This window comes from Podarcis muralis, chromosome 12, assembly GCF_964188315.1.
Source record: "Podarcis muralis chromosome 12, rPodMur119.hap1.1, whole genome shotgun sequence".
In the NCBI taxonomy this organism is placed as follows: Eukaryota; Metazoa; Chordata; class Lepidosauria; order Squamata; family Lacertidae; genus Podarcis; species Podarcis muralis.
The window spans coordinates 49956727-49969055 of NC_135666.1; the positions used below are offsets into that span (position 1 = coordinate 49956727).

Here is a 12329-nt window from a genome sequence, read left to right on the forward strand (position 1 = left end):
AACTAGTTTTCACCGACTTGGTTCAATGAGTAAGCAGATATTTCTGTAACAAAATCTGTTTCGCTGCTCAACAGTTGGGTGTAGAAGTGTCTCTGTTGCTATAGGAATGCACAAAGTGGATTAGCTGATCTCACTGTGCTTAAAAGTAGAGCAATTTATTCGGATGAAAGATGCCTTTAGCAATTGCATGCTTTTTCACGGTTAGGAAAGACGGAGGGGGCATTTTTTTTCTTTCATAAGAGAGTTCCTTCCTGCATTGAGCCTGAGGCCTTTTTGGGCGGCCCTGGGCAACATTCAAGAAAAAACATCTTAAAAAAAACATTTTTGGGTGTCATGCCCTGTTAGTGTATAATACACACTGTTTTTCTCTCAGTAGAGAAAAATATATCACAATGGTTAGTTTCACAAGCTCCTTTCAGCTGCTCCTTCCCTTTTTATTTATGCCTGGACACTGTAAGGGGGAAAAAAATCTTCAGGAGTCTTCACAGCTCTAACTAGAAAATTCTATTTATGCTGTTATTAGCAGGTGATTAGTTAGCAATGTCCCGGGTTCTGTGGTTTTTAACTGCCGGCGATGAATAAACCCCAAACTTTTCTCTTCTGCAGGGCATAGAGCGGCTTAAAAAACAGGAGCCGACGTGGGAAAAAGTCAGCGGCTGGGAAGGGATGAAACTGGCTTTCGGGGGTGATCTTTCACCCAGGTGGTTCAATCCTTTTTCAGACCTGAGTTGCAAGAAGGCTCCTCCAGCCGGCACGGCAACAGTGGCTCCATCTGAGATGGCGGCCCAGGAAGCTTTTGAGCAGCTTTCTCCTCAAGAGGTTGTTGTGGGTGTGCTAGACGAATAAGGTGTCCTTGCAGATCTCCGTTTGCTTCTGTAACTCGAGCACTCGAGCCGTAGCTTTTTAACAGATTGTGACGCATGAAACCAACGAGGCTTCCCTGTTCCTTTAGCCAAGGACCTCACCTGACAAGAAGAGGTACAGCTACATTCCTGCGATGGTGACCTACTGATGGCGATGAGGATTTTAACCAAACTTCCGTAACTCAAAAAAACAACAACATTAATGGGTTGTCCAAAGTTGACCATGCCTAAAAATATGCAATAACGAAAACTTAGCTTAACTCTTACTTACCCATCAGATCTGGTGGTGAGCGCTCGTGAAAGACCGGCCAAGAAAATGGATTCAAGGACAAAAATCCAAGCCCAGTATTGGACTCTTGGAGACCAATGAAACCACATTATTCCCGCTCACGCCATTGAACATATGTAAGTGGATTCCTCAGGAAGTATTAATGTGCTATAAACAGTTGGGTTTTGCCACAGTTTTGGTGGCAGAATAACTATAAAGATTAGGTGTAACAGCCTCCCCCCCCCTCACGCACATTAAAAAAAACACCAGCATTAGTACAGCTAAGCTATATATACGTAGTTTGTAAAAACTACATTTTGGGTGTTGGTCTTTTGTGGTTTGGAATCTGGCATTAGACCACTGACAGTGGACCCTTGGGTTACGTTACCTTCGGGTAATGTAACTTTCGGATTGCGAGTGCAGCAAAACCGAAAGTGTATACTTCCAGGTTTCACCGCATGCACAGTAGCAGAACCTCTAGATGTGGACTTTTCTTGGTACGGATGGACCCCCGAAATGAATTAAGTTCATATCCGGAGGGTCCACTGTACTTACAGATGCCCCATTGATCTACATTTATTTCAAAGAGTACCGTATTTTTTGCTCTTTGTAAGACTCACTTTTTCCCTCCTAAAAAGTAAGGGGAACTGTGTGTGCGTCTTATGGAGCGAATGCAGGCTGCGCGGCTATCCCAGAAGCCAGAACAGCAAGAGGGATTGCTGCTTTCACTGCGCAGCGATCCCTCTTGCTGTTCTGGCTTCTGAGATTCATAATTTTTTTTTCTTGTTTTGCTCCTCCAAAAACTAGGTGGGTCTTGTGGTCTGGTGTGTCTTATATAGCGAAAAATACGGTAATTTGCAGCACAGAGAGTCTCTGGCTCTGAAAGAGAACTGTTGCACTTGTGGTTCTGGCCTGGTGTAGAAGCTTGAAGGCCAAAGCACATCTTTTTGTACAGTGTGTTCGTGAGGCTGGTTTATCATAGCGACTTGGCTGATCGCTTTGAATGGCAGAGCCTTGAGTGAATATTCTCGTGTATCTCAAAAGGGTTAACTTTCAGTGTTGAGGATACTGAGCATCTCTGATAAAAACAGAGAAGGGTTACTCTGCAGCTATAGGGCCTAGTGAGTGGCCTGGGAACAACCGGTGCTGCAATGTTATTGAATCTGGACCTCCATGCAAGAGAAGATACATGTAATGCAGTGTTTCTAAGAACAAGAATGTTTCTGGAAGCAAAGACTTAAGAAAGAGACAAATGGCTTCTTCGATCTTCCCTTTTAATACCAGGTGCTATAAAAAATAATAATTTACCAAGGGGATTTTTGCGTTTTATGTTGTTTATCAGTTGGGAGAGCCCATTTAGCACCTTATCTGTTGTCTTTTTGTAGAGGGAAAAGGGAGAGCTCTGTGATGGATGAGCTCAGTATAGCTAGGATCTAAAAACAACAACCTGTGTTCTTTTCTCTGTGCTTTGGGGTTTTGTGTTCCTTTAAAGTGTCAGCTCCCACTGCCTATTAGGGCATAGCAAGCCACTTTTTTGAAAGTGAAGGGAGTTTCTAAAGTAGCTTATGAGGAGGAGAACGTCCTGATCAAAGGAGCTGTGTGACATTTAAAGAAAAAACCAATCTATCCTGGAGTAGCTCTTTGGATCCTAGCCTATTACAGTGGTACCTTGGTTCTCGAACGGCTTGGCTCCTGAACAAATTGGCTGCCGAATGCCGCAAACCTGGAGGGAAGTGTTCGGGTTTGCGAACATTTTTCAGAAGCCAAACATCCGACGCAGCTTTCGATTGAGTGCAGCCAATCGGAAGCCGCGCCTTGGTTTCAGGAGTTGAACGGATTAAGTTTGAGAATCAAGGTATTAGGACTTAAAGCTTTATAGAGAACAAAATATAATCGAAATATAGCTAATTTTAAAACGGGAAGCTAATTTTCAGGTGTCAAAAAGGGAACTGAAAAGCTCTCAGAGATTCCCACCATTTTGGGACTGGGGGGGTTGAAGTTAAGCTAGGGCTATCTCGTAACTGGGAGCATATACGTGCGTACCTTTTTTAACTCCTGCTCATTCCTCCCCGGTCCCTTTTGCCTGTACTCTTCCGCCCACCCCTTACAGGACATGAGCAGGGGTCTGTGATGCTGTCAAACCACCGGTCCATTTAGCCCACATTGTCAACTCTGACTGGCAGGGACTCTCCCAAGATTTCAGGCAGAGGTCTTGCTGATCACCTGGTCCTTTTTAAACTAGCCGAGCCGGGGATTGAACCTGCATGCAAGGCATGTGTTCTGCCGCTGAACTATGGCTCTTTCTCCGTTGCAGTTGAGAGAGTTAGGCAAACAAAGGGGAAGGAAAATCTAGGAGCAGTTATACTTTCACTCCCTCCGCACACTGTCCAAGTTACAACTTGCCAGCCTTCAGTTAAATACCTGCTTGATTCTAAAGCAGTATATCATTTTAGAAGGGATAATGGAGCTATATAATTGGAGGAAGAGAGGCATTGTAGTTATATAAATGGAAATTGATAAATATAAATATATCAAAATGGCAGCTGTCAAAATATTTGGAATTCCACAATACATAATGTGAGTTCCTAATTCAAACCTGAGGACTCAATGAAGAAAAGAAACACAGCCGGCCATGATTGTTATATGCCTATTAAGTGTGTGGAATTATTTTCTGGCGGGATTTAAGAAGCATAAAAGCATCGGCCAAATAGAATGGATAGATCTGCAATGATGATTCTTGGCAACCTCTCCTGCTACATGGCAAAATTTTCAACTCACCTGGCTTTTGTGTCTGGGAGTTGCATTAAAAAAACAAGTCTCTTGAATTGGAATAAGACAAGGAATTCTTTGACACTGCGGACAGGCTATGTATTCGTGCCTGCCCATGTTTGACGGCTAAAGTGTAAAATAAATATTGGGAACATAGCAACTTGCTACTCAACAGTGATCCTAGCTCATATTTGCCGGTTGTCTTAGAGGGACCATCGCAATCCGTTCAGTAATCCGTATTTTTCTGTAAGGAGCCTCTCCACTGATATCAGTAGAGCACCTATTAGCAAAATGCCTAACAAAAATTCTAATTTTATTGCCCTAATAAATAGTCCTGAGCGTGGGGAATAAATAGGAAAATAATGTGTGGCCTTTAATATGAATTCCTGCCCGTGAACAGTTCAGGAAATGCTAATTTCTCAAATTCTTTAGCTCGCCATCGGTGTGGGAAAACATGCCTTTTCGAAATGGACCCATGTCGTGCCTTTGCTGACAGGATTGGGGTTGTTTTCATGGTGTGTTTTTTTTTGCATTCCAAAGTACTAGTGTTAAATCGTAATAGTTACTATTGCAGTGCTAAGGGCCTAAAGTGAGAACTGCCTAACAACTGGCAGATTTCTGCTTTGACGCTGCCTGCGTAAGGTAAATGAAGCAAGAGGCAGGCTCCCAGTGGCTTGGGCTCCAAAGCGGGGGCTCCGTGAGTGGAAAGCAATTCCACTCACACAAATTACACACAATTTCTCCTTCCCGTGGTTGCCAGAGGATTGAAGGAGAAAGCAACAGAGCCCTTTTCTGTGAAGGGAGCTGGGTTGTGTTCTCTGAGTAGAAGGTAAATCCAAGCCACTGAGGTCTTGTGACATTTATTAGTTTTTGACAGGGGTGCTGCTGTGTCTAACTGTCCTGTTGGCACAGGGGTGCCAACTTGGATAAAATACAGTCGTAACCTTGGTTGTCGAATGCCTTGGTACTCGGACATTTTGGCTCCCAAACTCCGCAAACCTGGAAGTGACTGTTCCAGTTTGCGGACTGTTTTTGGAAGCCGAATGTCTGACAGGGCTTCCGATTGGCTGCAGGAGCTTCCTGCAGCCAATCAGAAGCTGTGCTTTGGTTTTGGAAGTTGAACAGGCTTGTGGAACAGGTTCTGTTTGACTTCCAAGGTATGACTGTATTGGGGGCCCCACGTAAGCCCCACCCTGCACAACCCATCACAAGACTCACGGCATGCGCACCATTTGAATGGCAACGCCCAGCAACTGTGGAGGGGCTCAGCCCCCTCAAATATTTTATTGGGGGTGGGGGTTTGAAGGGACCTTGGCCCATGGGAATTGGCTACTATGGTCATATACCCTCTAGCAATGGATTTCCATTCTTCCCCTTCCATCCTTTTTTTTTAAAATTAAAACCAGGAAAAATTGAGGAATAAATGCAATTTGGGATTCAATATTTTGGCAGGAGCTATCTCCCTTACACTGAATAAAAGTGCCTTACTCAGGTCCCCAGGCCATTTTATCAAGCTTTACGGTTTTACAGAATACCAAGGTTAACTGACCAAAGCTTCTAATCTTGCCTTCCCCCTTTCCGAACCCAAATGAATTTGGACACTGTTCTGTTCATTTATCGGAGAGACTTTTAGGCTTGAGCCCAAGAAGGTACTTCACACCAAATGAGCTTCTTGATCTGAGATCCAGTGTTTACATTTCTAGTTGTATTTCCACCTACTGTGAATAGCTCAGTTGAAGCCAGCAGAATATCCTGCCTTAAGTGAAGTATCTTAAGTATTTGCACAAGTGGCACCTCGGCTGTGTTGAAAACGCTCTTGTGCATTTAACTCATCATGTACTGCAATATTGTGCAACCAATGACCCCCAGTGTTTGCTTGAAACCAGAAGTACGTCTTAAATAAGAAATGCATCTGTTCTGGAAGCTAAAGGTGCCTTCGTTTCAAAGGCTTTAAATAAATGATGGGCTGGGAGCCAGCATGCAAGAAAATATTCTTTTATTTTCACAAGCAGACTGTGCACTAGCCTATTCTATGCAACTAAAGAGTGTGTACATTTACAAATCTCACGTCTCACGTGTTCTATTTTTTTCTCTTTGTACCTCGTTTTCCGACTTCGACTGTGTAACAGTACTTATTAAAGAATCAATATTTTCATCTCACACCTGCTGTTTTGTCTTTAGTTGCTGGTGGTTGTGATGATCTTCCCCCCCCCCCCTCTGTATTTTGGGGCTCAGTTTGTAGCCGCACTAGTTTGCTTTCACATTCGTAATTTACTACAGTTGGGCCTACAAACGATGTGAAGTAAGAAAATGGCAGAAGCAGCCACGTACGCCAAAAGGAGTAAGAAGTCACAAGGATTGCTGACGTTACACAAAGCTCAGAAGTGCATGCAAAAGGAAAACAGAGACAGCTCTAACCCACTCCAGAGTTCACAGATCATGCTTTTAGTTACCATAAGCTGCTAAATCGCCACACATGCAAGAACAGATTTGAATAATCTCTATTAAATTCCCATTAGCTAGAATCAAAACAGCTTAAGCCACTTTAAACTCCCTTAATATCGCATTTATGTCTCTCACTCTCCTATCTTTGGGCACATAATCAAGACTTCAGGCAGCGTCAACAAGGCTCTTTCATTGCACACACCGCCACTGACAGCGCCTGGTGGCGTTTTGGAATGACAGCTACTCTGTGATTGAAATAATCTTTTCCGCAGTTATTCCTTTCAGCTGGGTGGAGTTCAGTTTGGCCACAATCTTCTTCAGCCCGGCTCTCCTTGGTGCGCACACAATTTTTGATTTAAAGATTCCACCCGGCGCTATGTCCCTACAAAGGATAAAAAATAAAATGACAAAGAGTCACATATCATAGCTCTATGTGTGCTAGATTCCTTGGGGGAGAGTATCCACAATCAAAAGCCCACGCGAAGGAGCTCCTACACAAGTAGGATTGCCCTTTTGGTGCTCTCCTCGAATCAGGAGAGGAATGAAGAGGAAAACGCCTGGAAGTGGCTTCATGAATTGCCGTACTTACAAGGCAACACTGGGCTTGGGTGGTAATGAGTTGGGGAAAACTGATTGAGGGCTCCATGTCATGTTTACGAGCTACGTGGCAACCACAACATGGTGCGCGTGAATTGTGTGAGATATTTGTAGATATGTGGATCTGTCAAACTGGGTATCTTCCAGTCCAGGAGACGACGAATGAGAGATGTTGCAGAGATGTCTCTCTGCGTCAGGTCCATCATTTACTTTAAAGTTATACAGGGCTTGGGAACGGGCACCTTAAAGAATGCCAACTCCTGTATCACCCTTCCAGCAGTCTCCTTTGGAGGCCCATCTCTGGGTGGTCTCACTTTTAGAGAGGGGGCAGCTTTGATTGGGGAAGAAGACTCCTTCGGTGAGGAGCTGCATCTGGGAAATTCCTTCAGGAGACTGATATGCCTGTCTGTGTGTGTGTGTGTGTGTGTGTGTGTGCGCGCGCGCGCGCGCGCGCTAGGCAAAAGCCTTTTTATTTTCCCAAGCTTCTTTTAAATAAACCTTTGCTGCTTTTTACTTGCCATTTTGGGACGCAGGTGGTGCTGCGGGTTAAACCACAGAGCCTAGGACTTGCCGATCAGAAGGTCGGCGGTTTGAATCCCTGCGAAGGGGTGAGTTCCCGTTGCTCGGTCCCTGCTCCTGCCAACCTAGCAGTTCGAAAGCACGTCAAAGTGCAAGTAGATAAATACTTCCGGCGGGAAGGTAAACGGCGGCATTTCCGTGGGCTGCTCTGGTTCGCCAGAAGCGGCTTAGTCATGGTGGCCACATGACCCGGAAGCTGTACGCCAGCTCCTTCGGCCAATAAAGCAAGATGAGTGCCGCAACCCCAGAGTCGTCCACGACGACCTAATGGTCAGGGGTCCCTTTACCTTACTTGCCATTTTATCTGTTTGTGATCTTTTATCGATTTTTAGAATTATGCTATTGTTACTTTGCCAACTGCCTCAGAAATATTCATACTGAAGGGCTGTACACAGCTCAATAAACAAATAACCAACAGGCGGACTAGTCTTGGAGAATTATGCTAGACAAGTCCAACATGGCACTTCTTAAGTTCTTAATGGTCCATCTGGTTCGTTAAAGGTAAAGGACCCCTGGACAGTTAAGTCCAGTCAAAGGCGACTATGGGGTTGCGGCACTCATCTCGCTTTCAGGCCGAGGGTGCCGGCGTTTGTCCGCAGACAGCTTTCCAGGTCATGTGGCCAGCATGACTAAACCGCTTCTGGTGCAACGGAACACAGTGATGGAAACCGGAGCACACGGAAACACCGTTTACCTTTGCACCACAGCAGTACCTATTTACATGCTTTCTAACTGCTAGGTTGGCAGGAGCTGGGACAGAGCAGTGGGAGCTCACCCTGTTCTGTGGATTTGAACTGCCGACCTGATCGGCAAGCCCAAGAGGCTCAGTGGTTTAGACCGGGCATGTCCAACAGGTAGATCGTGATCTACTGGTAGAACGCGGGGTGTTCCTGGTAGATCTCTGGCCCCTCAGTGTTCCCCTCCCCCCCCAAAAAAATGCTCAACAACTTCGGCTTTCCCAAAAAAGCTCAAAATTTTGGCTTCCCAAAAAAACCTCCACAACTCTGGCTTCCTATAAGAAGCTCAACAACTTTGCCTTTCCAAAACAAGATCAACAGCTTTGCCTTTCCAGAAAAAGCTCAACCACCTCAACAGCTCTGGCAGATCACTGCCAGTTTTTTTATATTGTGAGTAGATCGCAGGCTATTGGGAGTTGGACGCCCCTTATTTAGACCACAGCGCCACCTGCATCCCTTTTTAACGGCTGTATGCAGCTCAAACAAATGATCAACAGTCTGGCTAGTCTTGGAGAGATGATGCTAGACAAATCCAACATGGCGGTTCTTTGGCTCTTAATGGTCCAACCTCCTGTTCTCACAGGGAGCATCCAGATGCCTTTGGGAAGATGCAAGCAGGACCTGAGGACGACAGCATCCTCCCCTTCTGCAATTCCCAGAAATTGGTACCCAGAGGCCTCTGATGGAGACAGAACATAGGCATCATCTTGATAGCCTTGTCCTCCATGAATTTGAGTAATCCTGTGAGTGATTACTGCAATAGTAGGGGGGGGGGGGGAAGAACTCTTACAATTTGAAGTTCTAGACTGAACTTCTCCTTTAAGGTCCAGGGGAGGAGGTCAGAGAGACAGTGCCAGCAAAACAGTGCACAGCATGTCGCCCCCTTTTAGCTACATGCACCTTAAAGGTAAAGGTACCCCTGCCCGTACGGGCCAGTCGTGTCCGACTCTAGGGTTGTGCGCCCATCTCACTCAAGAGGCCGGGGGCCAGCGCTGTCCGGAGACACTTCCGGGTCACGTGGCCAGCGTGACAAGCTGCATCTGGCGAGCCAGAGCCGCACACGGAAACGCCGTTTACCTTCCCGCTAGTAAGCGGTCCCTATTTATCTACTTGCACCCTGGGGTGCTTTCGAACTGCTAGGTTGGCAGGCACTGGGACCAAGCAACAGGGAGCGCACCCCGCCGCGGGGATTTGAACCACCGACCTTTCGATCAGCAAGTCCTAGGCGCTGAGGCTTTTACCCACAGCGCCACCCGCGTCCCATACATGCACCTTACCCTTGATCAAACGTTTCCATCGTAAAGATGCCAAGGCCTTCTACGTGAAGTTTGCAGTTTTCCAAGGGAATGCACAGTGTGTTCTTGAAAATAAAGGCACAGGTAAAATCCTGGTTGATCTTTGCAGTGTCTGCCATCTGCAAAAGAAAGAAGGGCCGCTGAAGAACGGGTTCGAGATGACGAAAGGAAACGTCAAGTGCATGCAATCCATGTTCATATAAAAGCAATAGTAAGGTTATGATTGTGAATGTTCACCATCCACAAACAGCTGCTGAAGGCACAATATTGCAGGGAAAGGGAGCCGGGTTAGGGTAGGAGGAAAATTGTGGGGAGTTCAAACCATCCCCTTGCTTGTGTTACATGAATTTTAAGATCTCAAATATAGAATATTCATAAGTGCACACATATCTAAATATATGGACCATGTGTCTGAAATAGTACTGGAGAGCAATCCTGAAGCCATTTTGACTCTCCCAATGACCTCAAATATTCCTCTGCAGTAAGGGAGGCAAATGGGGAAAGCCTTCCCATTTGTGTTTTTTTGCTTGCAAATCCTTTCTTAAGAGCACATTTGTGTATAAATAGGGTAAGCCTGTGACCTGGATTCAGGAACTAAAGTATTAACCATCATAAAATCATGGCCAGACTGGCCAGGTAATACAATCAGTGACCATTATCAGGTATCCTGGCAGGCAGGATTTCTGCTGTAGACCACCTCCTGTGATGTCTTTCTGCTGTAGACCGCCTCCTTCTGTGATGTATGTATGATGTTTTGGGGTGGTGGTCTTGGGCTACAGGGTGGGCAATTTCAAAAGTCTATATAAGGGCTTGCACACCATTGTTTGGGGTTCTCCCTCCTGCATGTGGTGAGTGGGGACCCTGTTGCAACAGTTCCTTTAATAATATTGAGAATTTGCTTCTCAATATACTCTGGTTGGCCTCTGTTTTCTCCTACCAATAGGAAAGCCACTTAAGGACTCTATACAGGCTCCGGAATACCCCAAAAGGGAAAGGGAGCAGTTTTTCTTATAACACTTGCCTCTCTTTCCCCTCCAGTCAACCTCCTAGATGGCTGAGTAAGTACTGTAAGTGTGTGATTTCCTTGTTCTGACAATGTGTAGATGCAAGGTCTGCTATGGAAGGGAGTTCCACTGGTTTGGGAAGAACTATAACCTAGAAGAAGTCGGTTCCTAGTAGCCAGTTCTGGGACCTAGACTGACCGGGTGCACTGAGCCACCATCACTCCAGAAGTAAAACTTGGAATTTATTATGGGTCTTGGGGCCACAACACACTTCCTCTGAGCCCAGTTCCTGCCCCATCTGAACAGATAAGGTAAGTGGAGTCCTAAGGCAGCAGTGTTTGCCCTGCTAGCTAATATACCACATTTTTCACTCTATAAGATGCACTTTTTCCCTTCTAAAAAGTAAGTGGAAATGTGTGTACGTCTTACGGAGCGAATGCAGGCTGCACAGCTATCCCAGAAGCCAGAACAGTGAGAGGGAGCGCTGCACAGTGCTCCCTCTTGCTGTTCTAGCTTCTGGGATAGCTGCGTGAAACCTGTTCAGGGCAGCAGGATGAAGGCTCCCCCACCCTGAAGAGGCTCCGCGCGGTTATACCAGAAGCCTGCACAGCAATCCCTCTCGCTGTTCTGGCTTCTGGGATTCAGAATTATTTTTTTTTTCCTCCTCCAAAAACTAGGTGCATCTTATGGTCTGGTGCATCTTATAGAGCGAAAAATATGGTATATAATTCAGTGGAGCCCATTCTCCATCTATCTATCTATCTATCTATCTATCTATCTATCTATCTATATCTATCTATCTATCTATATCTATCTATATCTATCTATATCTATCTATATCTATCTATATCTATCTATATCTATCTATATCTATCTATCTATCTATCTATCTATCTATCTAATCTATCTATTTATTTATTTTCTCCTTCCAGCTCATCTGCTCTTGGGTTTGACATAAACTGGCCACCCTGCACCGAGCTAATATTATTTAACTTCTTACCTCCACTTTCAGAGGTGGGTACTTGAAGGTTAAAGACAGCTCTTCCGTGAGCTTCTCATTCGTTTCTTGAACCTCAGCAATAATGTTGACATTGACCAGCAGTTCATCTTCTATTGACATCATTGCTTTCAGGTAAGCATCAGCTGCTATTTTCAGAGGGATGGAATTAACTGCACCAACAGAAAGAAGAGACAGCTAGGAAGAGAAACAATGCAGAAGAAGGAAGCCCGCGGGCCTTGCATATGGGATGGTGTTATAGAGTCACAGAGTTATATAATTTTTAGAGATGGAAGGGACCAGAAGGGTCATCTTTTTTGCCCAACGTGGAGCTCAAACCCATTTTCAGAGTAGTGAAAAAATAAAATCAGCATTAGTTTCCTCCTTTGTGTTGAGCCCACCCTCCAAAGCTGGCTGATTGATGCTCCAGGCTAGCCAATAGAGCTTGCCAGGAGGCTCTTTTGAATTGGGCCAAACTCTTACCAATGGCTCTAAGAAGAAATGTTTCCTAGAGCAACAGTCTCAGCCCCTTCAAAGCTAAGAATTTGCTGCTATCTGTCTCCACCTTCCTTCCTTTTTTGTTTTGACTGGGTTTCTACATTTATCCTCCTCCCGGCAGGCAGAAATTCAGCAGGTGAGGAGCACTGCCTTTCAGTATTGTTGCTGGATTGTTTGCAGGTACTGACAGCTTCCATTTGATGATTGTAATGGGTCGCTTTGAAGTCATTTCTTCACCAGGAAAGAACTGTATTTTTCGCTCTATAGGACGCACCCG

The 12329-nt window shown here is 45.3% G+C and overlaps 2 protein-coding genes across 5 annotated transcripts in view; one reads left to right on the forward strand and one right to left on the reverse strand.

Moving 5' to 3' along the window:
- The window catches only part of ZDHHC3 (zDHHC palmitoyltransferase 3), a 48371-nt gene extending 43084 nt beyond the window's left edge, over nt 1-5287 (forward strand). For all 3 annotated transcript variants that reach the window (XM_028750266.2, XM_028750267.2, XM_077916418.1), the window contains one exon: nt 607-5287. In XM_028750266.2, the coding sequence (XP_028606099.2) occupies nt 607-846 (240 nt within the window). In that variant the 3' untranslated portion in view covers nt 847-5287. The remainder of the gene's footprint in view (nt 1-606) is intronic.
- Nucleotides 5288-5879: 592 nt separating this feature from the next.
- The window catches only part of TGM4 (transglutaminase 4), a 33252-nt gene continuing 26802 nt past the window's right edge, over nt 5880-12329 (reverse strand). The window contains exons 12-14 of one of the 2 annotated variants that reach the window (XM_077916416.1): nt 11558-11727; nt 9536-9672; nt 5880-6727 (exon numbers count right to left, since the gene is read on the reverse strand). In XM_077916416.1, the coding sequence (XP_077772542.1) occupies nt 6586-6727; nt 9536-9672; nt 11558-11727 (449 nt within the window). In that variant the 3' untranslated portion in view covers nt 5880-6585. Of the gene's footprint in view, nt 6728-9029; nt 9159-9530; nt 9673-11557; nt 11728-12329 lie in introns of those variants that run through there. The other variant, XM_077916417.1, reaches the window with a different exon arrangement.